The following is a 26,551-nucleotide window of genomic DNA, read 5'->3' on the forward strand; positions in this document are numbered from 1 at the left end:
TAAGTGTAAATTTGACAAGATCTTCACAATAATCTTACTAGCTATTAAGCCATGATATTGAGAGAAAAACAGGATAATGATGACGTAAAAATTATGCATAAGATGCTACAGAAACTTAAAGAATTATTGTATAGCAAAATTCTTTCACAAAAACGAATTTATTGTATCCCTATACAGCAACATTTTATTTACATATGCAGAAGTATTGGTGACCATATAGGTCTAGGTTACTGCTACTTGAATCTAAGAGGAAGGATCTTCATACATGGCTTCAAAGAATGCTAAGTTTTACAAAGAATTTGATTTCTTCTAATCAAGTCTCATCTAATACTCAGCATATTTTTAGTTTAGTTTACAGTACATCTCACTATTTTAAAAGGTGAAATCTCAATATTTTAATGATGACATCAAAAATAAGGGGAAAATTTTTGTTTCTTTCTTTAGATTTTACAAACAGGAAATACACACGTGGCTCTAGTAGCAGTTACTGAATAATGCCACAAAAATGAGAGATTAGAACTTAAAACTGGTTTACCTGTTTCCTCTTTCACTGATCTCTGCTTTGGAAGGCATACAAGTTGGATTCTGTACATTTTCCTTCTAATAAACTTTTCCATGTATAGAACTGGATAGAGACAGTTCCATGACTAGAATAATGTGTTTTGTAGCCTCTGGGTACAGGTCACTTGGTAATATTTTTAGAACTAAGATTGTGTAATTGGTACTGCTGTTGTGCACGGCTAGTATGATCTTTAAAATAAGTCATTTTTGGAAATGGGGGAAAAAAGTACACATTTTTCGCTGTTGCATCAAACGTCTATATAAAAATATGTTTAGAAAAATGATATGTCACAGACTGAAGGAAAAAGAGCACAGGAACATCTGTTATTCCCCATTTACATTCATAGCTACACTTTTATATCCAACTTGAAGTTTTTGCATTCTTCTGAGGCAGCACAGTGCAGTGCAGCTCTTTCTGTGGTTCTTATTTTAATGTTGGCTTATAAATTCTGAAACCCAAATGGTTCACATACGTTAGTGGCTGAGTTGGAATCCTACAGAGTGAGGTAAAATAAACACAGAAATACATAGTGGTTAGTATAAGGATGTTTAGCTTAAAAAAAAAAATCTAATTCCATTTTAGCTCTTTGTTTTACTTTCGTCAGAAGTAGAGTAGATTTATTTCCCTGTAGAGGTGATTCAGTTTTGAAAGGATTAACTTTAGGTGCTGAACAAAAATCAGAGTTTGGGAACCTGCATGTCACAGGCATTACATCATTCATAATCTGGATTTGGGCTTTACATTTACCCAAGTCCTAAAATCTTAAGTGTCACCTTTCTTTGGTTTGTTCAATTTATGCTGAATAATCCATTTCAATGAGACTTTCCATTGTGACCATGTAAAGGATTATAGAGGTTTGTTTTTGTTTTTGTTTTTTTTAGTAGTACTCTGTGCTGTATCTGGGAAAAAATGTGTGAAGGTGACAGCTGTGTCTAAATAAAGCAACAAATGAAGAAATGGTCAATTTCTGTGAGCTGCTTGGGAAGAGGCCTTTTGGTACTAGCAAATAGATGAAGTATGTGGATACACAGCTTCAAATAGGATGAATATTTCTGAATGTATTATGCTAAGAATACTCCTAAGTTTAAGAATGCTTTATTATTACCCAGTCATCCATAAGCAGTAGGTACCAAAAATTCTGATATATTTTTTTAATTTTAGACTTTCATTTGAACGAGGTAAAGTTTTTTTTTTTTTCAAATGTATTTAAACTTGCGTGAAACACAATTTCACATGATTTCACATAAACGTTGTACGTGTAATGTTGGGTCCGTAGTTGAAAAGTAGGGCATATTCTGAGTCCTGCCAGTGAGATGTTGTGTATGAGATGCACTGGAATTAATGACAGAGTCTGCATAGAGACCAGTACAGCCAAATTGTTGTTATTGCATGTTGTCAGTGTTGGATGACCACTGAAGAGTGGCTTTTTTCTGGATTGATTTTTTTTTTTTTTTTTTTAAAGAACTTGAGTACACTCAAGAAATAATATCATATAATAGAACTTTGTTGTACTCTGAAGTTTAATTTTTCTGGTCAGTGTTTAAAGAACTTTTAACAAGTTCTTTACAGTTCTTTACAGATCTCAACATTTCAATCACTGGGAGTAGTTACTGCCGCTTTTAGCTTGAAGGTTGTCAGTTTGACTTACGTGCCCTGAGATTTAGGAATTTCTGTGGACAGTGTAAGAGCTTGATATTGCTCTTGGAACCGAAGGTGGGGAAGCTGAGAAAGTGGCAGCTCTTGTGGGCAGTTACTGTCTGTGAGGTTTATTTTTCTATTCAGTAGTTTTAATCTTTAGCTGCTAGAGGTCCCTCAAGAGTCTAAATGGGAATGTGAAATCAACAATGTCTGCAGTTTCCTCAAACTATTAATAGAAAAGGGAAGAAAATAGAGATAAGACTAAAATGAACTTACAGTGAACGGGAGCTCAGTAAACAAGTTACGTTTGAGGAAACGGCGATAGTTGACCTACTCCTGGAGCATGTTAAGACATCGTTCTGCATCCAGTATAATTTGCGTTACCAACTGATGATCACTGGTGGCTTACCTAACACACAGCTCTCAGCTGAACTCTTCAAGTGCTGACAGAGGTGTAACAAGTTATGTACATGTTTTTACAAACATTCTTCTTCAAAGTTCATATGTTTGCACTATGATGTGGGGTTTTTTTATTTCACCTGGAGAAGTCCCAGCCAATAGTAAATAGTTTCAGAAACGAGGTGTAATTAATCTAGAGTCTTGCTGTGTTACGGTGAAACTAGACCTTGTTTGTTCCGGTTTGTAACGATTTTATTTTCAGCAGTACTGCTGAATGCAAAAGCATTTACGCAGATTTCCATCAGGAATGCTCATGGACATCGTGGATGTTTTCCATCACTTGAGTTGCTCAGAAGGTTTGGTTTCGCTCTATTCTGCAAACGGTGAACAAATCCTTTCAGCCTTCTCAAAAATAGCAGTGAAATGAGACAGCTGGTTATTCGTTCTTCTATTTTGAGATCATGATGACTATTTACTTGACAGAATTCACTGTCTGTACATGGACCCAGGTGGATCGTTTTGCATAGTACATATTGAGACTTTGCTGCTGAATGAATTTGAACATTTTGAGCCCCACAGCTCTCAGTAGTATTTTGTATTCCTTGAAGGTGGACATTTAAGCAAACAGTGCTGTTGTTTGCAAAATATGATACTTACTTCTGCCATAGCCATAAACTAAGCAAGGTATTTTTTTCTTTAGGAAATTCAACAAGAAACTGATATCCCCGAAAGAGAACTGGTTAGAGCCCTACAGTCCCTTGCATGTGGCAAACCGACACAGCGTGTTCTCACAAAAGAACCTAAATCAAAAGAAATAGATAATGGTCATATATTTACAGTGAATGATCAGTTCACGTCTAAACTACACAGAGTCAAGATTCAGACGGGTAAGTGAGCTTTATATTTACTCTCTTGCAGTCCCAAAACTGCCTTAAAATGTCAAATTATCTTTTGCACGATTTATGTTCATAAAAGTAAAAGGGAGCAACACACCTTTTGTTGATGATTAGTTGCATCAAAATGAAAACTTAAATACTGAGAAAAGTGTGGAAGTCACACTTAAGCCTTTTACTTTACAAAAATTATCATATCTTAAAAGGAGGTGTTGAAAGAGAAATAAAATTCAAACTAAATTGTAAAATTAAAAATATGCTATTAATTGATTGAGAAATAGGAAAATTGCCTTATAAGTTGCTATACTGCTGTGAAATTGGGTGTTGTTTGTAGCTGATGATACAACAGCCATTTCCAAGTGCCAGCTAGCTGTAATTGTTTTGGGCAATGATTTGGGTTTAACAAATAAGAGAAGCTGATGAGTGCAATACCACTTCACTAGCTCATAGCTGGTTTGTATTATGCAGAAGTAACATTGGCGCCTTTTGTCTAGAAAGCTCTCTGGAAATAATTTCTGAGTTGTAGCATTGCTGTGGATGCAGCTCATGGAGTTTTTTGGAAGATCAGTTTGTAGAACATCTAAAAATATTTTCTGACTTTGCAGATCTCAGTACATAAAATACACAGCATCACTGTCAGGGTTTTAAGTGTGATGTTGGTAATTCACATGCTCATTGCACATAATATAACTTGTTGGGCTTCTGTGCAGCACGCTGTGTCCTGGGATGTCAGCGTGTAAAACCCAGTGGTACCTACAGACGCGACATGGCGTGTGTCCCTCTGCACGGGGGCTGGCCGCGCTGTTCCTGGCCATGCAGGTTGCTGAGGTGGCCACACATTTCCCGTGTCTGGAGAATGTTGCTGGTGAGCAGGAGCGCAGCAGCCAAGTGAGGGTGTTGAGAACCCCCTGATTAGGGCACAAGGCACTTCCCTGGCCTAATGAAAGTAAATTTTGTGACAGCTGTGTGAGGTTTAGTGGAATTCTGCTCTTTTGTTTCCACTTAACAAATGTCTGTGAATAGTGAATATGACTTGGGGTTTAAGGTGGATTTAGAGCAAATTTGGTACTTGTCGTTTTATGTTGATACCTTACACAGCAGACTTGTTACACGTATCTCTTTAAAACTGATAAAAACTTGGGGCTTTTGAGTGAAGTGGGGGAAAGTGGTATAGCTGTGTGGGAGATGGGCTTGGTTATAACAATGGTTGGGTGACAGGGTTAAGAAGAGCTAGACGTAAGTGCAGAATAAAGCATGAACAGGAGAACCAAATACAAAGAATGTAATTGAGTTGGAGAGGATAAAGTTGGACTATTTCTTCTGATTGGTGAACTTTTAAAGTATTTAGCTAGTTTGCGAAGTAAATTTTCAATTGTTTTTCTAATTTAATTAATGGATTATTTGCTATATTAAAGAGAAAAATGTTTAACAGGAGTGTGGGGGTTGGTGGTGCCTGTAAGCAGATTTGAGTACTGTTCAAATTTGAACACGGCAATAATTAAATAACAGATTGTTACCTTGTCAGTTGCTATGAAAATATGCCAAAAAGTGTTAATGTGTTCTCATGGTTCCTTTTCATTAAAAAAAAAAAAAAAAAAAAATCAAGTTTGAGAATGTCAAAACTCAGGAAAATATAACTTGATGTTTAGATGAAATAAGCAGTGAAACTAACTCTTACAGAATGAAATTAATTTTAATTTTGCTAACATACTTTACCTTCTCTTTCTTTAAGTTGCTGCCAAACAAGGAGAATCTGATCCAGAAAGGAAAGAAACAAGGCAGAAAGTAGATGATGACAGAAAACATGAGATAGAAGCTGCTATAGTTCGGATAATGAAATCTAGAAAGAAGATGCAACACAATGTGCTAGTAGCAGAGGTATACTTGTACATAGTTTTGATATGGGCTTGGGGAGTCTTTTTGCTTTTTCTTTTGATAATGAAAGTTACAGAGTTCTCACTAACATGATTCTGAAAGGCTTTTGAGAGATGCCATATTTAATCCATCCCTTTTTTTTCTCCCCGTGTATCTGAAGACTTGTAAATCCTTATCCTTCAGCTTAGAATGTACTCACGGGTATATCTAATTTTCCTTCCTCCTTTTAGCGCTATTATGATATTATCAAATTCCTTGAAATAACAGTTGGCAACAAAAACCACTGTACTTAACATGAATTACTTTGTGCTTTGATCATGTTACTGACTGTTGGGTCCAGGTTTGAGAGATTTGAGCTTTTAGCAGAGAGAGAGAGTCCTGCTGCTCTTAACCCCCGAGTTCTGACAGCATCAGGACTAGTACATGTTTTCTGCTCTGGAACTCCCTTAGGGCTGTGAAATGGAGAGGATTGTCAGGTTGTGGCTGTGCCTCTGTGGAGGGCCAGTACTTAGAATCCTACCCAAAAATGAGCAAGCAGTTGCAGGTGGGGGGGAACTCTGAGAATTTTGCAGCCTGCTTCTTGGGCTTCATGCTTGTAGCCAGCCCTGTCTAAATATATTTTTCTGATTATTTGGGTCAGTTAGGATACTCAATGACATTACTTACCCTGTGATCTTATATCGTTGGTTTTGATCTTGTGTTTTAGGTAACCCAGCAGCTGAAGGCCCGATTCTTACCAAGTCCAGTTGTTATTAAAAAACGTATTGAAGGACTTATTGAGAGAGAATATTTGGCACGAACACCTGAGGATCGCAAAGTATACACTTACGTAGCATAAAATGTGTTCAGAAAATTTGACTTATTCTTGGACTATACTCTTCGCATGAACTGGGAAGTTCTTTTAAATCATTAATATTAAGACGACCATCTCTTCTATTCAATTACAATACATGTTCTAGACCATTCAGATCCAGCCTTTTACTCCTTTTGAGAGTTTTCAACATCAATTGATTGAGCTTCAGGCTTTTCAACGTTATTCCTGTAGAGATCATCCTTACAATTCTTCGGGAAAATGTGAATGTGCCGCGTTTGTTTTCAATACTGTATGAAAACAGAAAAATAAAAACAAATTTAGAAAATACAGCTCATTTAAAAAAAATAAAATTGTTGGAATTTCATTTCCCCAGATCTTCAGTGTTGATGTAAATGTGTTTCTGTAGTGTTGCTTAGCACTTCGCGCATTGTATAAGTTGGGTTTAGAAGAAACCACAACTGGTAAGGCAAAATTCCCAGTTATATTACTCTGCTTCAAATGTTTTTTTAACTAGCCATGTTTAATTTAAATATTTGGTAATTTTTTGAAGACCCAAGAAGACAACTTGAGCATGTTTCACTCTTCCAGCTGCACTCACTGTTCCAGCAACATGAATCAGGAACTTCTGGGGGCTCAGGAAAGACCATAATAATTTTGGCTTTCCCTTCTGTAATTTGAGTTCTTCTCAGTTAAACTCTATATTGATTAGGTTTGTTCTGGTTTCTTTATAGGCAAAAGGAAAAGATTTTAGTGTGTATAAACTGTATAATATTTTTTGCTGTTGTACTCACTGCTGATGGTGGATTGTACAGGGCGATGTTTTTATTTCACTAAATGTAGACAAAATAAATTTAAAATAAATGGATTTAGTGTACACAAACTAATTCAAGTGTGTTAGAGTACAGGGTTGACAATCTTTTGGAATTAAATACTGTCCCCTGGGGAAATGTACTGGGATTATATTTTGTTAATAAACATCACAGATGGATCTGTAGCTCCAGGGCTTCCCATCATCAGTGCATATTTCAGGAGATTAAAGTGAAGCCAGCGTGCACTATTTGTTTTTAAAAAGGCATTTAAACATGCAATAAAAAATTGTTACTGTAATGAAATGTTTAGTTCTTACCTTGGAAATTTTTTCTTCTTGTCAGCATGCTGCAAAAATAGATTAAAAATTGCGGTTTAGCGGCATCATTATTCTCATAGTTAGAAATTGTTTGAGGTGTGCATTGTACTGCAGAGTTATTAAACAATATTTCTCACATTCCAGTGCACATATTAGATGGTTTCTCTGCAGTAGCTATTTTTCTCTTTAAATTCAAAACTATTTTTTTTCTTGGTTCACATTAATTGCATGCATAAATACTAAAAAAATACAGTTGGGCTGGGCTTCCTGATATGTAGAGCTGGAGCTGAAATAACAACAAAGCTTTGGTTGTAGAGTATTAAGGTAGTGCCAGAGCATTTATTGACGAGCTGTATGAAACAAATACATGGTGGTGCTGTAATGTGGTGGTGCCGCTGGAGAGTATTTTACGTAATGGGTCCCCGGTTTGGCCCCTCTCCACCTGGGTGAGATACAAGTCCTGGCTGTTGTTCAGTAGTAGGGTGTTTCATCTCAAGAGAGGGACTGCAATTGGGGTGGTATTTCAGCTTGACTATGCTGAAGCTTTTTTTAAGCAGCTATATACTGAAGTTTACTGCACACCCCCAACACACACAGGGTAGCTTGAAAGTCATTAGAGAGGCGGTGGCTGAGGGACTTTCCTGACATTGTTCATCAACATTTGGCCCCAAAAGAAAAGAGCTTGGCCATCAGCCATTCTAAAAATGTATTTGCTGACTGCTATTAAAACACTTGTGTGTCTCTGTCCAGTATACCCAAAACTTTATTCAATAGGAGTGTAATTGTTGTTTGGCCACTGAACAATGCTAACTACAGGTTGCATGAGATCTGGGGTTTGAATTGTGTCTTAAGTCATCAGAAACATCTTCCTCAGATTATAAGTCTTTCTTCCACGTATCAGTATGAAGGCTTTCTTTTATGCTCATTTTTTAATAGCATGAGTGTTGTGATAATTGTATGCTAATGCTTTCCCATGTGCTTTTCAGGGAGAAATAGATTCACATACTTTTTCCCTGGGAAGCTTATAGCAATATTAATGTTGCTGTCCATGACAGGGGGACTTTGTCCTTAGTGGTGTTGGCTCTGCATCAGCCAAAGCTTTCTACCTCTGGTGGCTTTTGAAGTGCTGAGGCTGAATGTTACATGAAGGACTGCGTAATTATGTGTTTAAGGTTTGGTTTTTTTACAAGCTGTGTGGGCAAGAGTGTTTGCTGAAAGAATAGCAGGTGGTGATGGCTATCTTCAGAAACAAATACTAAGAGTGTAGATTCCATTTTAAATTTGATAGAATTTTGAAGACCCTAATTATTCAGGAAGGGACTTCTGATGAAGTCACCTTTTGGAAATGTGCTCTTTACCATTGAATGACAAGACTATGATACTGAGGATTTAAAGACAGAGAATGTGAAAGCTGGTCAGAGAGAGCAAGACATCACTAGGACTCTGCTTAAGGTGAGTTTGCTTGTCCCTTTACACTGTGTACATCAGTGAGATTTATTTTACAGTCCATAGTAGAATTCTGCTGTGCCCTATCTAATCTTAACTTTGCTTACTTTCCTAATTTTCACTTCGTAATTTTGTTAAAATTTCATCAGTAGGATTGTAGTTACATGTATGAGTGTAATTATTAGTTTGGTTTCTTCACGTTAATGTGCCGTTAAATGCAGTAAAAACATAATAAACATGGAGTTTAATTATTTAGAATGTTTAAAATTAAAAGTGGGTTTTGAGATTTATAGCTATTTAAAGATACATAGGCATGTACTTTCCTTGTAGACAAGTTTATTTTAAGGGGTTGAGAGTACTCTTCATTTACCATCATAACGAATAAGTTTATCCTATGTATCCCTGATTTAGTTCTTGCTCTTTGCAATGCTAGCTACCTTTACAGCTTTGATTTGCCCTCCCTTCCTCCCTCCCTCCCTACAATTTCCCCATTTGCAACAAAAGAAATGAATGTTAAGCATGTCTGTGAAGTGGTCTGAATCTTGGATGTGAAGATATTCTTCTCTGGAATGTCTTTCCTCGCCCCCTTTCTGAAACACAAACTTTGCCCTGTTGTCCCTAAAGCTTTCGATGTAATACTGCCTGTTCTCATTACTTTTGCTTATTGAGCATTGGCAGCTGCCATAAGATATATTTTTCTGAACCTGTAAAACCAGAAGCATTGCACTGAATATTCTGGATGACTGAAGTATTTTATTCATATGTATTGTAAACAAATTGTTCTGTACCTGATAGGTGGTGCATATATATATATATATATATATGTCTATATATATATATGGTAATAGAGCCTGTCATGTTGCATGGTTTAGGCAATAAGCTTGCACAGAGGTGTGGTTCCTATTTTGTCTAAGGTAGCAAAAACTGGAACTATTGGTGGCCTCCAGTGTTATGTCCAAAACTGACCACAACCTTTACAGCTTAATCTAAAACTCTGATCGTTAGCTCCTGATTCCTCAGAGCCCCTGTGGATTAGAGGGAGCATTAACAGTCTAGAACTGGGCTCCCAGAGTGGAGGGCTCATGAGAGGCGTCTTGTTTGTGTCTGCACCCAGTTCCAATGTCTCTTAATATTCATTTTGATACCTTGAATAATAGTACATGGAATAACCAATGTCTGAAGTATGAGTTCAATGGCTCCTCTGTCTTCTGGAATGTGTTATGTGAAAAGTTCATAAAATGCAGAACTCTATCCAACTGAAAGCTGGATAAAAGAACAGGAGAGTAATACACCTATTTTTCTGTCTTTCATTGTGTAGGGAAGTGTTCATAGAGTGTGCCCACAAACTGGATTGAGTATTTGAAATCTTTTATCTGGCTTTATCCATGTTTTAACCCTGTGTCTGGCATTGCAGAAGTGAACGTTAATGTAAAGGTGCTGTTTTGATTTAAAATAGTGGCACACCTTTACTTGCCTAGCAAACAGCTGTGGTAGACAGCGTGTGGCACTGCCATCCGCACCAGCGCAAGCTGGCTCACGTTCTTTGGGCTTGGTGTTCTCCTTCAGAGCAGCAGCTCCCCGAGGTGTGCTGCAGTCCGTACGTTTGGTGTGACCAGACCCCTTAGCGCAGTCAGCTGCTGCTGTGTTGGCATCAGGATGTGCCAAGTTCATAGAACTGCTCCATGCCGTCAGGGTCTTGCTCTTTTCTCCATTTCTCCTCCAAATCTGGAACTCTGGGGAGAGAGCCCATGAGAGCTAATGTGTTTAATATCATTGAGATTAACATGAAGTTTACGGATAGGTAAAGAAATGACATTTGAACACACAGCAGTGATGTTTTATTAATTATTCTTTCTCCTGCTGTTCAAAACTTAACTTGAATTCTAGGTACAACAAATGCTGAGGAACCCTCCAACCTTAATGACTACTATTCTGTTCTTCCTCTTTGAACAACATATCTCTGCAATTCACTTAATTTGTATGCCTTATCCTTCAAATGCTGGCCAAGTGTTAATGTTTGACCTGTCAGAAACTGAAGCTAAAGCAAAGGTGGTGCAGTGTATTGTGCACGCTCAGGAAATAAATGTTTAGGCAGCAGAGTGGCGCGTTTTCAGTGAGGGACTGTCTGCTGTCTTCGCAGTGTGTCGGCTGCCGTGCAGGCAGGCACATCACCCGGGAGAACAAGGGAACTGCTTGGAGCAAAACCTGTTCTGAGATTCTGGCACGTGGTGTGGGGCCGTTGGTCAAACCTTGTACAAAACGAGGGTTTAGTAACTTGTATTCATCATGTATTAAGATGTGGCCGTAGGTTTGTGGTGTCCTGGATGACTTCCAGCAGGAAATGAGTATTACCAGAGATACCTTTTAACAACAACAAAGCAGAGTCTGCAGTACAAAACTGCTTTGAACTTCAGAAGTTGTGATGCTGTGATTGTTCCCACAACACAGACGAGGCTCTGCCCGTGCTCTCGTCACAGATGTGTGAATCCATGGGGGACCGCAGCGCGTCCCAAAGGCACTGCTGCCAAGCCACAGGGCTGTGCTGAGCGTTTGTTATTCTCATGAGGTTAGTACCTGGAGCCTCAGTTGTGATCACATTGTATTAATAATTATCCTGTATGTGGAAAAACACAGCATTGGTTCTTGCTTTAACGAGCTTATAATTGTATTTATGTCTAAGGTGAATTTCTTTATTTTTATGACCTTTGAAATGAAGCCAGGTTTTTCAAGGACAGCCTGGCTGGTTTAGGGGAGTACACTCACACACTGTGGTTCTGCAGCATAATATTTCTGCCTCATGCCAGACTTAAGGCCATGAGGTCCAGGCAGATACTTCTGGTCCTTGGGTCTTCTGATACCAAACACAATCTGACCTTTGTTGTCATGCTTTTTGCTTGCAAAGAAGATCTTTCAAGTGTGATGGGACTGTATCTGACACAGCAATGTCTGCCTGGGTCTCCAGGCAGCCTGATGTGGCCTGCCTGCTCTCAGCAGCTGTTCATCCTGAATCAAGAAGGCCTGTTCCTGTTTAGGAGAGATGGACCTGGTTCACCTCTTTTTTTTTGGGGGGGGGGACTGCTGACCTCGATTAGCTGCAGCCAAGATAAGGAAGTTTTCTGCAGAGATGGTGGCCTGGGAGCCATGTGCCCCTGTTTGCTTGAGGAGGGAAGAGGGATCCACCAGTAGGTGCAACTTCCATTCACTGTTTAGGAATAGCCTTTAGCAGCCCTGTTCTTGGGAGAAAAATATCACAATGGGAAGTCCTGAAGTCCTCAAAGTGATCCCACTTCAGAGCCTGATAGTGCTTTACTATGGCCTTGGGGTTCATGGGCAGCTGCTGCTTCGCAAAGTTTGCCAGGGCATGCCCCAAACCCCAGTACCCCCTGAGTTTCTGAGACCTTGTGAAACACTTCTGCTAATACTCGTTTGATGTTTGAATATTGTGCTTTTGAAATTCTGGTAGAGATGAAGCTAATAATCTCCTGCAGCTTTGTCTGTCACAGCATTCGTTATCAACTTAATTATGTAAATCTGCAATTCCAACATAATGTGGGATCCAGGCCAAGAGTGATTTCTTTTATCAGAGTTTGGGGTGTATTACTTTGTATCTCAGGAGGGTTATCCTCAGGAAAGGGAGTAATTAGAAGCCTTCACACCACATAGGTCTGACTTGTTCCTTAAGCTGGAGCTTGGACTCCTTGGCGAGCTCACCATCTCCTGGTGATTTGCTCTTATTAATGCTCAGTAGGGTGTAGTTTTTCTCAGCATCTGCTGCTGGCCTTCCAAGAATTTTGCCTGGAGTTGTCTTCAACAAAGCTAAAAGTAAGCTGATTAAATAAACACTTCATGGGGCCCTGCAAGTCTCTGTTTCAATTAGATGTGCCTGTTTGCTTTTTCTGGTGGGTTTTTAATTGAAGCCTATTGGCTTCTGATGTTTACTGGATCTTGGTTTGTGTGTATGGAGTGCTTTGGGGTTTTTTTGAAATATTTTAACTAAACTGAAAAGTGAGGAAGAATCTGTATCTGTCTAGAAGTGCCTCAATTTGCTGAGTACACACAGGCCAGGTTTGGTTAGAGCTGAATACAAAAGCTGCCTCAGTCAGGTTGTATAAAGCCACATCTCATGAACTTTGTGTGTGTGTGGCTGCTGTGGGATGTCTGTAGCCAGGCAAGGATGTGCTATGCCTTTTTATGACCTATTTGTTACTGATAGGAAGCTATAAAGGAAAAAGCATATTTCACAGCTTTTGGGGTATGCAGTGTGCGCCCATTGCAGCCAGCCAAGGCCACCGGTAGCCATCAGTGTGGAAACTTGACTGCGGAGGCCTGAACCGTGTAAGAGTTTCTGCAAAGATGTCATATCAGCCTGGTTTGTATCACTGCAATGACTCCAGTTTAACAGGTTTCCAAGATCCTGTTGAAGTCAGTATGTATTTGGAAACGCAGTCCTCAGTCTAGGCTCTCCTTTTCCTGAGAGATTACTCAGGTACCAATGGTAAAAGTTTGATTGCCTCAAAGTCTACAGCAGTTTTAACATGAGTTGTGGTTTGGTCCATTGCCAGTGATCTCCCTCATCTCTGTGTCTCGGTGCTGCTTGCCCAGCCTTGCACTTCCACCAAAGTCTGTGTTGCTTGAGGATAATTTACTTGCTTTACTTTCATAAATAGAGTCACTCAGTGTACATGGAAAATGTGGTTTGACCCCAGTTGTCCCTCTGATGCTGCGCTGTGCTGCTGTGAGGATGCCTGTTTCCCCAGCTGCTTCAGATGAGTGTCAGGAGGAACCTGTCTTGTTTTAGTTTGCATTTTATCTCCCATGAGTCTTGAAACCCCATCTTGTGTGTGCATCTCCCAGCTCAGTGTTCCCCACAGCTGGGGTCTCACCTCACCGTGTCCCATTGCTGGGAGAGGCTGCAGCCGCTGCTGCTGCCAGGTCGGGGCTGTGGGTCCCTGCAGCAGCCGTGGGTCAGCCCCACCGGTGGCTCTCCCAGCTCGGACAGCCTGCAGCCCCGTGTTTCTGGGGGGTGTGTGTGTGTGTATGTGCTTGTATGCTGATTTGCTGTGTGTGGTGGAGCTCTCTGTATTTCTGTGTCTGCTGACAGATCCTTGCTGGATTCCTACTCTTTGTTAGCTGGTTAAAAAGAAGAAATAAGAACCATTCAGGAGAGAAGTCCACTTAAATAAACGCAACCACGTCAGATGATTTTTTTCCTCCTTTGGTTATTGGGGTTTTACTTTCCTCCAAAGTGATGATGAACTGGAGTCACAAGGTTTGGAGCAAGAGACAAACTGTTTGAAAAGCTTATTGTATTCAAGACCTTAATCCTGATTATTATTTTTTTTGTCTAAGTACTGTCTATCTTGTAGATAATTGTCATCCAGCAGGTTAATTTAGTGTTTTTGTCCTTGTTATAGGAAGATCTTGAGACTGACATAAAACAACAATAAAAATTCTTTCAAAAGTTAGTAAGCCCAAGACATTGCATGGATTTAATGAGGCCTGCTCCTGAGATGCTGAGGTAATTCATACCCAGTCTCTCTGAAGTTAATTATGTGCTAGTAGAGAAAGCCTAAATCCTTATAATGTAACTTCCTTACAGAAGTTATTATGAACTTATTCAATCCTGTGATGCATCATCAGTCTTGTTGGTGTGAGCTAGAGTGAAGGGCTCTAAGCACTGTGGAGGACTAGGCACATCCTAAGGTTTCATTATGAAAAGGAATTTTTAATTATTTTGCTGTGCCTTTCCTCCATAAGATTTTAAACACACGGCACATAATATTCTCTGAAGCTTCACACAATAAAGTGTTTGTTAGTTGTTTATGTTTAGACTTTATGCAGTGTTTGCTCTAGCGTATATATTGGTGGTAGACACAAATGTTTGTATCTCAGGTGATCTGACACAAAGCTGGACTACCCCAGCAGCCTGTGTGGCCAGTCACTATCATATGGGAATGGTGCTTTGACACATTTTTTTGTGTACCATATCAGATTGCTTTTTTTTTTTCTCCCTCCTCTCATCAGAGTGACTTTTCACATAAGATTGAGCTGCTTTTTCTGATCTCTTAAGGAAGTCTTTCTTGGAGTGTTCAGTAGGCCACTATGAATAATGTGCTTTTCCGTTTGGCAGCCAGGCTGGAAAGCTGGGGGAAGGGGAAGTGGAGAGGAAGGCAAGGACTCACTGCATTTGGGGATTGGAGTGAAACCGGCACATCCCTTTCCTTATGAGATCCAGCGAAAGCCAGCACTTTGTTCTGGTGACAGCCATCCCTTTCGGAGCCGAGAGCTTCCTGCCGTCTCTGAGAAAAGTCATGGATGAGGAGGTCTGAACTCACCAGGCTCGGCAGTGAGGGAAGGGATGGCTGTGGCATCCTGGCTTTACCCCAAGGTCTTGAGGGGCAAGAGACAAAGTGAGGGCATGAGAATACCCTTGTCTGAGGTTGGGGAGCCTGGGTTTGGGCCCTCCCCTCTCAATATTTAGATGTCAAAGCGAAGTGGAAGAGGAGCAGAGCACTTCTTGGCTGGGTGGTGCTCAGCCAGGGTGGTGGGGATGCCCCCCGAGGAGGGGCCGAGGTAAGGCTGCTGTTCAGTTCGTCTCATGCTTCTTCTGACAGCAGAGCTGGCTACCCCTGACCTGGAGCTGCTGGAGAGCCTACGGGTCCAAGAACAGGGCCTAACGCTGTTCTGCAAGCAGCTCCTTCAGATAGAGCTCACTGGTGAGGCTGCTTCCCTGTCCCACCCCTGCAAGTGTGCTGCTCGCAAAGGAATCACAGCATGGTGGCAGGGCTTGGGATTCAGCTGTTTTTGTGCATAGGTTCAGTTTCTTAGCTGTTGTAAAACTTGGTGACACTTGAAATGTGTGGCAGCTGTGTCAGATCCCAGCTCTGCACAGGAGATGCTGGTCACCTGCAGCAGTCTCTGTGGGAGGCACCTGACCATCTGGAAACCAGTTTAGCTCCCACTCCTCACAGTGGGAGCTGGAGGGAGATGTGGTGTCTGCATCCTCTCCTAACCCCCACTCCTCCCAGCTTGCCCGGCCTTACTCTCTACAGCTGCTTTTTGAGAATTCTCATTACTGGTATTTTATCTTCTTCATTACGATGCTGCTGACGCCATGGGATCTGAAACAGCCGGGCTGATGTGATTCAGGTGGGAATGGGGGGCGAGAGCTGCAAGCCTGTGGTGATGGATGGGACTGCATGGGGAAAGCAGCGCTCACCAGCGCTCGCTCCCTCTTCGCGCTCGTGAGAATGGAAGGTTTGCCGGTGGAGGAGTGACGGCATCCTCTGCTCCGTGGGAGAAGGGGAAATGAGGGCGGGTACTGGGACTGGGGTGCAGGAGCAGCCCAAGGGTGATCCCCGGGGAGGGAAGGAGGTGCAAGTGGGGTGACCCTGCTCGTGGGAGGGGAGGGCAAGTGCTCTGCGACTGAGCAAACAGATGCTCTGGCTTTTCAGAGGCATTGCAGCGTGCCCCTGAACTCGTGGCCCAGCTCCTAGCAATGCGGTAAATCCTACATCCCTGCGTGTGCTCAGTCACCTGCTGAATCCCAATAAACTTCTGGTATCATGTTGCCTTGTGGGAGGCTTAGTGATGTGTGGAGGAGTGTTTCCTCACTTGCCTGGAAATGGTTGTTGCTATCTGCAGTTGATTCCCTTGCTGCTTTTTGGGAAGGTACTTCAACTTAGGACTGCCCTTTTAGCTTCCTCCTGCCATTCATAACCTTATGTATTTATACTGTATCCTGCTATGGTTCCTTCTCCAGGCTGAAGGTCCTCAGCTGCTTGTTCCTCTCACCAAAGCTGCTTCTTCCATTACTCCTGTCTTCCTCCTCCTGCTTTCTCCCTAAATATGCATATCCATCTTTCTAAAGGGCAGCTGAAACAACATATACTATTCAAGATACAGATGTGCTGTGGATTTATAGGTTGCTATATGATGTTTTCCATTTCCCTCCCTATTCCTTCCCTAGTAATACCGTTGTTTCAGGCTGCTGTTTTCACCCAGCTGCCTGCTCAGCCCTCCCCACCAGGCCACGGTCCCACTGCTGTGTGCGCAGGGTGAGGATGCTTTTCCCCTGCTCCGTGTTTGTGTTCACTCATATTTACCCCCTTTGACTCTCACTGGTCTCTGCTCCTTTCCCTGCCCCTGGGGCGGTACCGCAGGGGTGTGTTGTCCCAGGACCATGGCTGTGCCAGCACCTCTGCCGTGCCAGCAGCATTGCCTCTTGCCACAACAGGGACCCTGAAGTGCAGCTCATGCTTCCAGCTACAAACCAAGCCACCATGAACTTCCTTAGTTTTGGTGTTATCCTGTGCAGGCCAAATTCCCCTTTTCCTCACATGCAGGAAGGCAGATGACTGCTTGCCCCTACCCTGTCACAAAGAGATGAAGAACCATTTCCTTTTCCATATTTTAGTAAGATCGTTTTGTTCAGAGCTCATCTAGAGCATTTTAGTGTTTTGAGCACTTGCCCTCCTCTCTTCACTCTCTTCCTGCAATTGTCCAAATGCTGGACTTTTTTGTCTCCGTCCCAACAGTTGTTGCTTGCTTGGAAGTGGTGTGGGTGGGTTCGCCTTTGTCAGCGGAAATTTATTTTTCGTAATTTTCTAGTCAGCTTTGTAATTTTTATTGTACATTGGTGTCAGTGCAGTTTTAAAGCATGAATGTGTATTTCTGCAAATGAGATTGATCTTCTGCATAAAGGAAACCAAGGCACTGCTACTTGTACCTCTAGACCTTGGAGATTTTGTTCAATTGAATATAAAGCTAGAGTTATATTGAAAAAAAATTATTTTGGAGTTTTGAATAACAGATTCTTATTAATGCTGGGATTTCTGCATGGTGAACCACTCCTTTGTGTGCTTGGCTGCTTGAGAGGGAAATTGGTATGTCAGCAAGAGAGAGATGTGCTGCTCTGAATTAGAGCTGGATACATCATCAGAGGCCCCAGTGTTGATTTAAATACTGGCAGCAGTAGCGACAGTTCTGTACAGAAAATGGGGGTTAATTTGACTTGTATGTATTGCTCCTGGGTTGGCAAAATAAGGAGACAAAGGGACAGTGTGATTTATTGTCTACATGCTAGAAGAGGCCTGGAAAGAGGTGTATTTTTGGCATTCCTATTGTAGTGTACATAATAAGCTAAATTAAGTATCAATATGTAAAGTCAAGGAGCAGGGAAAAAAAAACTGGAGCATTTAAGGGTGCTTATTACATGGGCATCTCAGCATTTAAAAACAAACAAACAGAAAGACAGAGGAAAAAGAGGCTAACAGGGCATTGAAAGGGGAAGCCTGGTACCCAGCTTTTCTGTGCTGTGTGTAATAACCCAGGGCCTGGTTTCCAGCAAGGCAGGGAGCTACCTGTGTAGTGTAGTGCATAACTATAATAGGAGTTGAGCTTTTTTCCCAAAGCCCCTCTTTCCTGAGGCTGATTCATATCTGCCCTTATCTGTTGTGTTCACATGTGTTTGGGTTTTTTTCTTTTGTTAGTCTGTTTTCCTTCCTCATTTTTAAAGACCAGCTTATCTGTATGCCCCAGAAGGGTGTGACTTGCAAAGATCACAAGCTTTTTAAATGACCTAAAGCCCAGCCTGCTGACTACAAGAAAATATGCTGAGATTTTTCAAGCACGAGTGCCACGTCACATTCACAAAAGGCAGCGATCGCACCGAGATGCACAGCGTGGGGCTCAGCTGGATCCGCGGTGTTCGTTTCCACCGCTGACAGGCAAGCGCACCGACACCATCATCTCATCACAGAGGGTTACCGCGTCTGTGTTTCTGTGCTCTCCATCTCCCCTGCCCTGTGCAGTGAAGGGCAGGAGCAGCAGGACACAGAGGTGTTTCTGGACATGTGGGTGGCATGGACACAGTGGACAGACTTCAAGTCTTGTAGTTGAAAAATGAGGTTTCACCTGAGCTCAGCTGAGATGTGAGTGCCCTGGGACCTGTCACGCAATGCCTTGTCACCCTTTGTTCTGCTGCAGTCCTGGAGTACGGCCCTTGGTGTTACTGAGGCTTCAGTAGTAGGAGAAGGACAGGGAAGGCACCAGTTTGTCTATTTTTACTTTTTATCAGGAATCTTCGCAATGGATGACAGAGGAGATTCTCTGATGACTGTGCATCTTCTTGCCAATTCGGGACACTCATTGCTTCTGCAGCAAACTCTGGATCGGCTTTTGGATTGGATCTGCCCGGATGTTCGCCTTTTCCTGGTGTCTGAGCGAGTTACTCCACTGAAATACTACGAGAGGTATCATAAGAGAAGCTGTGGCTTTCCTGGAATATCTGTTCTCCTTTTTCTGCACGAGTCCTTGGGAGAAGAACGGATTTTCCAGGTCCACGAGCAATTCCAGCGTCCGCCGTGGTGCTACCAGTGTGCCCAGATTGCTAATGGGCAAAGCCACCCCGGTGTCCCAGCTCAACAGGACTTTTACAGCCTGGACGACCAGATGCCTGTGTGGGGCATCCGGCGGGTGCACTGTGGCCCCGAAATCCTGCGGGTCACTCTCTACTGCAGTTTCGATAACTATGAGGATGCAGTGAGGCTCTACGAGATGATCTTACAGAAAGAAGCAACCATGCAGAAAAGTAACTTCTGTGTCTTCGTGCTGTACGAAACCCAAAATATGGCCATGCAGCTGTGCCTGAAGCAGCTGCCCATCGGGGTGGCTGCCGAGCTGAAGGAGTCATCAGCCTTGCAGTTCAAGGTGCAAGAAATGGGGCAGCTGGTGCCTCTCCTGCCTAACCCATGTGTTCCGATCAGTGACACCAGGTGGCAAACGCAAGACTACGAAGGAAATATAATTCTGCTTCAGGTATGTTGGTTGTTTGTTTTGGTTGTTTGTTTTGGTTGTTTGTTTTGGTTGTTTGTTTTGGTTGTTTTTTTCTCCCGAGGAGAGCAGGACTGGTTCAAAGTGGTAATTTGCTTGTTCATGTTTTCTTTTGAATTTGTGAATGCAATAATTGGTACCTGCCAGTCCTGTGATGCTGTTGATAAATATAAACGCAGATCCTTGGGACGTTTTTATATTGTTAAATTAATATCATTACTGCTTGCCTGAAATGGAAAGTATTAATGCTTTCTTGAGCAGGCTTGTTTAACATCTTCCCTTCCATACCTGAATCAAATGATCATGGCAACCTATTCTTTATCTGATAAGCCATTATGTTATAAATGTTCTTGAATACAGGTTTGTAGCATCCAAAACCAGATGTATTGTAAGTATAGCGTTGATACAACATTGCCATAGATTTCGTGAGCTCTTGAGTGAGGGGCAGTTAGGTAAAAGTGCTAAAGGAATGTCATAGGAAATCTCTGCCTTTTCTGTAACTGTGCAGTCCAGGGGTTGTATGAACACAAATTAAAAAATTACAAAAAAGACTGTGCTGAGATGATACATAGTGGGAATTATACATCTGAGCAGGATGGCTTAGCCCTGTGTGCTTTCTTTCCATTGGAACAACTCTTCCCACCTCTGATTACTTTTTTCTTGTAATTTGGGTATTTTAATGTTTGTCCATCCTATGTTTTTTGTTTTCCCTTCCAGAGCTCATTTGTTACAAATCAAGTTAATTATTCTGTATGGCTTATTGTTATGCTGCTCTGAACACTAATCCTCAGGGCAGCTTTTGTGTGCTTCTCATTCAGTATCACTTGATAAACTGCTTTGCCACCCACTTGGACTGGCCAAGGCCCTGAGCATCTTCACGTAGCTTTGAAGTTGGTCCTGCCTTAAGCAAGGGACCAGGCCAGGTGACCTCCAGAGGTCCCTTCCTAAATTATTCTGTGGTTCTTCCTGCTACGCATACAAGATCCGACAGATGTACACGAATTCACTGGCAGGAAATTCAGAAGCTGCTTTGGGGGCGTGTCTGTGCTGCACTCTGCTCCTGCCATAGGAAACTGGAGTCCACTTGAACCTGGGGATGTGTATCTGTGTCTGTGCCCCACGTGCTTTATTCTGTAGCTCTTTGGTTTATACTTTAAACATTTATTCCAAGTACCTTGAAATGATTTATTTTTCTCTCTTGACTTTCTGCCTTATTGCAAACCAGATCCAAGGGTTTGCTCATGGACTGCCACCCACATAGAATTGTCATTCTCCCCTGAGCCTACAAGAATTCTTTTCTTGTTTATATTGGGGAGGAGATAAACCAAGCCACCTAAGTTGGTGAAGAAGTAAATAAACCACATCCTCTCCTTTCTTTCTTTTTTTTTTTTTTTTTTTTCTGAAGTTACTCACTGATTATGGGTCTATTCCCTGTCCTTTCTCTGAGTGCTGACAGGAGATCCCTGTTGTTCCAATTATATAAGTTTAGCCTTAAGACTCAAGTAGGAGTCTTAAGTAGGAGAGCAGGACCACTTCCATGTGCGGTTTAGTAAATAAAACCATGAAAACCATCTCCAGCCTGGCAGAGGGTTAGTGAGGTGGGTACCTTGCCCTGGGCTGGTGTCCCCAGGGGCACATGCTCCACGGGAATGAGTGGGACATGCTTGCAGGTCCTGATCCCGTTGGCCTTGCTGCTCTGAGTACCTCCTCCCTGGATTAGTGTTGGTCCATGTGTTGCCCAGCCATCTAAGGAATGCCATTTGATCCAGAGCTTCCTCAACGCGTTTCTTTCCAAAAACAGCTGGTCAGGATTTGCAGATGTGAAGGAAGTGCGGTAGATCTGATGTCTCCAAGAAGGTTTTGGGATGGGCACAGCTATTTGTGTGTGCTGTGTTTAGATCACCTGTAGCAAATCTGTCATGTGTGCGCACTAGTCCTGAGAGCCCTCTGAGAGCTGCCCAGAAGCACCACAGCATGTGCATGCTGCCATCAGGAACATCCCGAAGAACTTGATAGGTACGATGTGGTGATTCAGGCTTTTTGTCTGGACTGGGTTTTAGCCACAGCTGTCTGTCCACAGCTGGTGATAGATGAGTGACTGCCTTGGCAGGAGCAGCAAGAGGACAAGTGTATGTGTTACACCTCACCAATACACTCCTGAGCTGCCTGTTTTAAACTCGAGGATCTTCTAAAGGCAGCTGTGGTACCTCTCAGTGACTCTCCAAGTGTTTATCTGGTCTCCACTTGAATCCATGGGAACTTTATGTATCCACAACATACTTGGGCAGGGACACCCCCAGGTCTGCTGCTACATTCCTTTAACTGACACTGGCTCCAGCTGCCTTCACATGATGGCTCTGCCTTTTGCATTGCAAATGGCAGGGAATGGACAATACCTGTCTGTTTCTCCAGGTGGCTCAAGGTGTTCTAGCCTTTTATCCTTTCACTCCCAAATTGTTTTTTCCCCAGGCTTAAAATTCCCAGCATATGTGATTGTTCCTTTACTATAATTGCAATTATCCTTGTTCATTTCAGAGCATTTGCAGCTTCATGATACTGTGTCCTGCAGGTAAGGGACAGGCACCATGGTCCAGCTTTGGGACCACAGCTGCACCATGCACAACAATGTTCTCCATTTGGTTTGGAATAATTCTTAAGATTTCATTTGCTTTCTAGACTGCTGACAAGCCCTGAACTGAAGCTAACACAGCACTGTCTGTCACAGAAATGAGACTTTGGGTTATGGTCAACTTATAACCTTCATTTTGCATGTGAAGCTGGGGTTGTGTTTCTCCATGTGCATCACTTTGTCTACACAAAGTTTCATCTGCCATCACTCAGGCTTGTGTGACCCTTCTGCTGTTCTCCAGTGGGGCTCTGACTGACTCATGCTGCAGGTGATTTCAGCACAGTGAGACTGGTGAGAGCATCATCGCTTGGTCAAGCTATGTTAATGATATGTTAATGGTGTTCTTTCCAAATTTTCTTCAACAGGTTCAAGGCAGTTCTAAGGCCCATGAAAGAAATATTGGGCTTCTCCTGCAGGACTCTGTCCCAGCCCCTCTTCCTGTAAAGCAAGGTAAACCTGGGTGGAAAAGCCAGGTGGTCAGACCCACGAAGGGTAAAACAAAATGTGACCAAAGCGAAGCCCTTACTCCCGAGCAAGCCAGCAGTGACCTCCACAGGCACTTCTGCTCTTCTCACCGTGCTCCAGCAGCCCGGTCGTGGTGGGATGTCACCTGCCTCCACAGGCGGGCGAGCAGCAAGCTGCAGGCTTCTTTCCAGGAGAGCCGGGTCCGTCGACAGGCACTGGAGACCAATGTTGACACCGGGCTCACCGTGGTGAACTCTGCGAGCGGCCGCTGCCCCCTGGACCGCTTCCCCAGGGAGCTGCGGAGCTGCCTCCTCCAGCCGCCAGTGCCCAGGGACGGGGCCAGCAGGACACAGCTGCCCTTCGCTGCAGCCAAAAGCACTGAAGGAGCAGGACAAAGAGCTCCAGGCTTCCCCTTCCAAACACCACAGCCCAACCCTGCAGGCAGAGCGGAGGAGAACGAGGAGGAGTTCTTTATATGACTGAAAGAAAGTGTGCCAGATGGACTCATCATTTCCAAAAGACACCAAGGTGCTTTTGTGTATACTGTACCTCTTTGTGCTGTGGCCACCAACACTTAACTTTCCATGCAGTGATGCTAAGGAGGCTGAAGGCAAAGCAGAAAAAATACCACTATATTTCCAGAAAGGTTTATTTTTTAAAAATGCAGAACAGATTAGAAGTTTCTTACGCAATGAATAGCAATAAGCCATATGACTCTTAGAGCTGTTCTAAGGTGTTAATAGCCAGTGACGTGTTCAGATGGGGTTAGAAGGTGCCCACGTGGCAGGATGCCCCAGCCCTGGGGCTCACCCATCCCTCGCTGGATGTATTGGCACAAGGTAGTGGCGCAGTCATGGTGGCAGTGCTGAATTTACTCTGTTCCTTCTTGTTTCCCCTGTTGTTAGTATTATAGAGCTATCAATGTTGTCAATTTAATGCAAGATGTGAAACATAAGAACGTTCTTTCAAAATATTTTTGAAGAAAATAATTTCTAGAGAGACCTTTTCCCCAAATTAGCACAGCACATGCAAAAGCAAACATTTGCAGAGAATACTTTGAGCTGTGTTTATGCTCTAGTAAGACCTGCTGTTGTCTATTCATACAACACTTAGCAAAATAAACTCAGCAACAGGCCAGGCTTTGTTAAACCAGTGTGCAGTTATCAGCAGGCAATCCTAACTGGGTTTTAATTAACAGAAGACAAGAGAAGATAAGTGTCTTGGATGAGCTGCTGAATGCTGGAGAGTAAAAAGGATATCAGAAATGAATTAACGTTTCAGCAACAGCTGCTGAAAGACCTCCCATCTTGATCAGCCGTTTTCTTTTCTCAAGTAGGAGTAATTAAATCTTGAAGGGAAAGAGATGGGAAGGGCATGACAGAAGAATGAAATTATTAAAAGAAAAGGCAAATCTGACCATACTTACCTTCCAAGCAGCAGAAACAAAGAAGTATTCTCTCCTTAAGTATATCTGGACTCTGCTTTACACAACAGTATGAATTTGTTTGGAGAGTGCCCTCTCTTTGCCTCTTCTTAGCCTGTAACTCAGGTGACAGGTGGTGGGTTGGTGCAGCCCAAGGAGAGGCAGAGGGCGATGGGCAGCAGCAGAGCCTTCCTGTGGGGGCAGTTCTGCACTTTTTTGGGTGTTCAGGAGGTGTACGTGTGCCCACTGAGCACACCCCGTGCTGCAGCCATGGTACTGGGCAGGTCCGAACCCCGCACTGTGCTGCTGGGGTGTGCAGAGAATGAGCCCCCACTGGGTGTCAGCTCGGGCTGCAGGAAGGCCCAGCGTTTTGGGAAAGTTTGAAGGTTGGTCCGAAGAGCCGCAGGTGGCAGTAGGATTGTCCCTGCTCTGTGCCTCCATGTCCTCCCAGCTGCTCTTGCCCTGTGACACTCACACACTGTCTGATTCAGGGACCTAGACCTGCAGGAAGCTGTGCAGGATGCTTCACTGGACACTTACAAACCCTGATGCCACATTTTCATAAGCTCTGTAAAACTGTTGACTTCTTAATAAAATATACTGCAATATTTTACATCTATGAGGGTGATTATTTAATCTTACTGAGCATGCTAGAAACTTAGCTGGTGCTTTTCAGTGCTGGAGAAAATGCTTGGTTAACTAGGAAAGCAGCAAAGAGGAGAGGCTGCAGGCGGGTTTGCTGCGGCGTGTGCGAGCCGGGCTGGGGGCGCTGAGGAGGGATGGGGTTGCAGCCTGCCAGTGGGCATGGGAAGAATAGTCAGGAACCCAGGACTGAGAGAAGTGGAATTCCTGGGGCAAACTGCTTTAAAGAGAGATTTCATGGCCTTCTCTTTGCTTTCATGCTGAAGTGACTTCAGTGTGACTATTTTACCTAAGAGGGTAGGAAGTCAGTATCTAGCATGGGGAAAACGCTGTATCATTTAAAACAAAAATAAAAAATGGAGGAAATTATATGTGATGTCCACCTGCCTGCAACAGAACACAGAAGACAAGGAATTCAAGTTAATGGAAAACTGCCCTGAAAATAGACTTGTAACAGTGAATATATAAAATCCACATATTTTAAGTGCAGGATATACCTAGCATGAATGCTGTATTACACAGGCAGATGTAGGGTCAGAGGGCACCGTTTCTCCCTGGGTGGTTTCAGTGGTGGCAAGCAAAGTTTTAAATTTTCTGTAGACTGTTCATATCTCTGCAACTCTTGTTTTATGTTTTTTCTTTACATACTACGCAATTCCTTTCAGGTTTTTTGTTTGTTTTGTTTTTTAAGAGGGCTAGTAGGAGATACCACGAGTTGGCAGGGGTCTGCTGAAGCTCTGACACAACATCTGAACAAGCTCGCAGGAGAGCAGCCACACCTGGCACCATCGGGGAACAGGGGGACGTGTGGGGTGGGCCAGGCTGGCAGAGGCCTGAGCCAGGGGCTCATCTCCAGCCCAGCTCTCAGCCCGTGTGCTGGTCCCAGCAAAGCACACAGGGGAAAATGATCTTGATGGAAAGCTGAAGATGGAGTTTTGAAAAGCTATACTCTGTGCTACGATGGCATTGCCATCCTGAATGAAGGGAAATGAGGGTTCTTTACCATAGCTTATGTATAAAAATGTGAAATAAGTTGTTTACTCCTGTAGAAATGACTTTTCTGTGAGCATCAGAGTGATGGCATTATGGATGCTGAGCTGCTGATTCCTCTGATAGGCACCTCAATAGGCATCAGTCAGGGTGGTCATTTGGGCAGGCACCTGAAAAACAAGATTTCAATTTTTTGAGGTGCGTGTGTTTGCGAGGGCAGCAGGCACGCTCACGTCTGTCAGGTGGTGTCACACCTGGCAGCGTGATCCTGACCCCAGGGCTCCTGCAAGTCATGTTGTGGGTGATTTATTCCCAGGAGGGAGCAGAGGTGCTGCTGTGGCTGTGCTTGGGAAGGGATGATGGGGAACAGTCCGAGCCCAAAGGGAAAGGCTGACAAAGCGGAGTAGGGTGCGTGCTAAGAGCAGGAACCGCTGGCAGCAGGAGCTGGGCAAAACAGGAGAGCTCACTCCGGAGTCGCCTTAACCCAACCTGCAGAGGCAGCTGCTGTTGCTTTCATTGTATTATACCCTTACTACAGAAATGGTGTCTTTTGTCTCCTCTGAAGCGAGTAGAGTGGTATTTCTGAGGGATGCGTTGCTGGGAGGAGCGGGAGTGCTCTTCACTGCCAGGATGCAGGCACAAAGTCGTGGGTGCCTCCCCCTGCTCCCCACACCTGGCACAGTGCCACAGCACAGGCGGGCACCCCGGCAACCCAGCCGTGGCATGGGCCGCTGGAGTCAGCGATGCCATGGGTTTGGTCTCTTGTTTCAGGGAGAAGGTGGCAAGCTTGATTCTTTCGGGGAAGCAACTGCTAAA

General features: G+C 43.2%; 2 protein-coding genes across 2 annotated transcripts in view; both read left to right on the top strand.

Moving 5' to 3' along the window:
• Nucleotides 1-7,046, top strand: part of CUL3 (cullin 3) — a 56,704-nt gene extending 49,658 nt beyond the window's left edge. Inside the window, exons 14-16 of the mRNA XM_082057116.1 lie at nucleotides 3,300-3,486; nucleotides 5,225-5,370; nucleotides 6,074-7,046. Coding sequence (XP_081913242.1) covers nucleotides 3,300-3,486; nucleotides 5,225-5,370; nucleotides 6,074-6,205 — 465 coding nt within the window. The 3' untranslated portion in view covers nucleotides 6,206-7,046. The remainder of the gene's footprint in view (nucleotides 1-3,299; nucleotides 3,487-5,224; nucleotides 5,371-6,073) is intronic.
• An 11,331-nt stretch (nucleotides 7,047-18,377) lies between these two features.
• On the top strand, nucleotides 18,378-25,298 carry FAM124B (family with sequence similarity 124 member B). Its single transcript, XM_082054912.1, has 2 exons — nucleotides 18,378-19,571; nucleotides 22,581-25,298. Exons 1-2 carry the CDS (start codon nucleotides 18,843-18,845, stop codon nucleotides 23,157-23,159), a joined length of 1,308 nt encoding a protein of 435 aa, XP_081911038.1. The 5' UTR covers nucleotides 18,378-18,842; the 3' UTR covers nucleotides 23,160-25,298.
• The last annotated feature ends 1,253 nt before the right edge of the window (nucleotides 25,299-26,551 follow it).

Source organism: Streptopelia decaocto (genome assembly GCF_964273445.1).
Source record: "Streptopelia decaocto genome assembly, chromosome: 6".
NCBI classification, from domain to species: Eukaryota; Metazoa; Chordata; class Aves; order Columbiformes; family Columbidae; genus Streptopelia; species Streptopelia decaocto.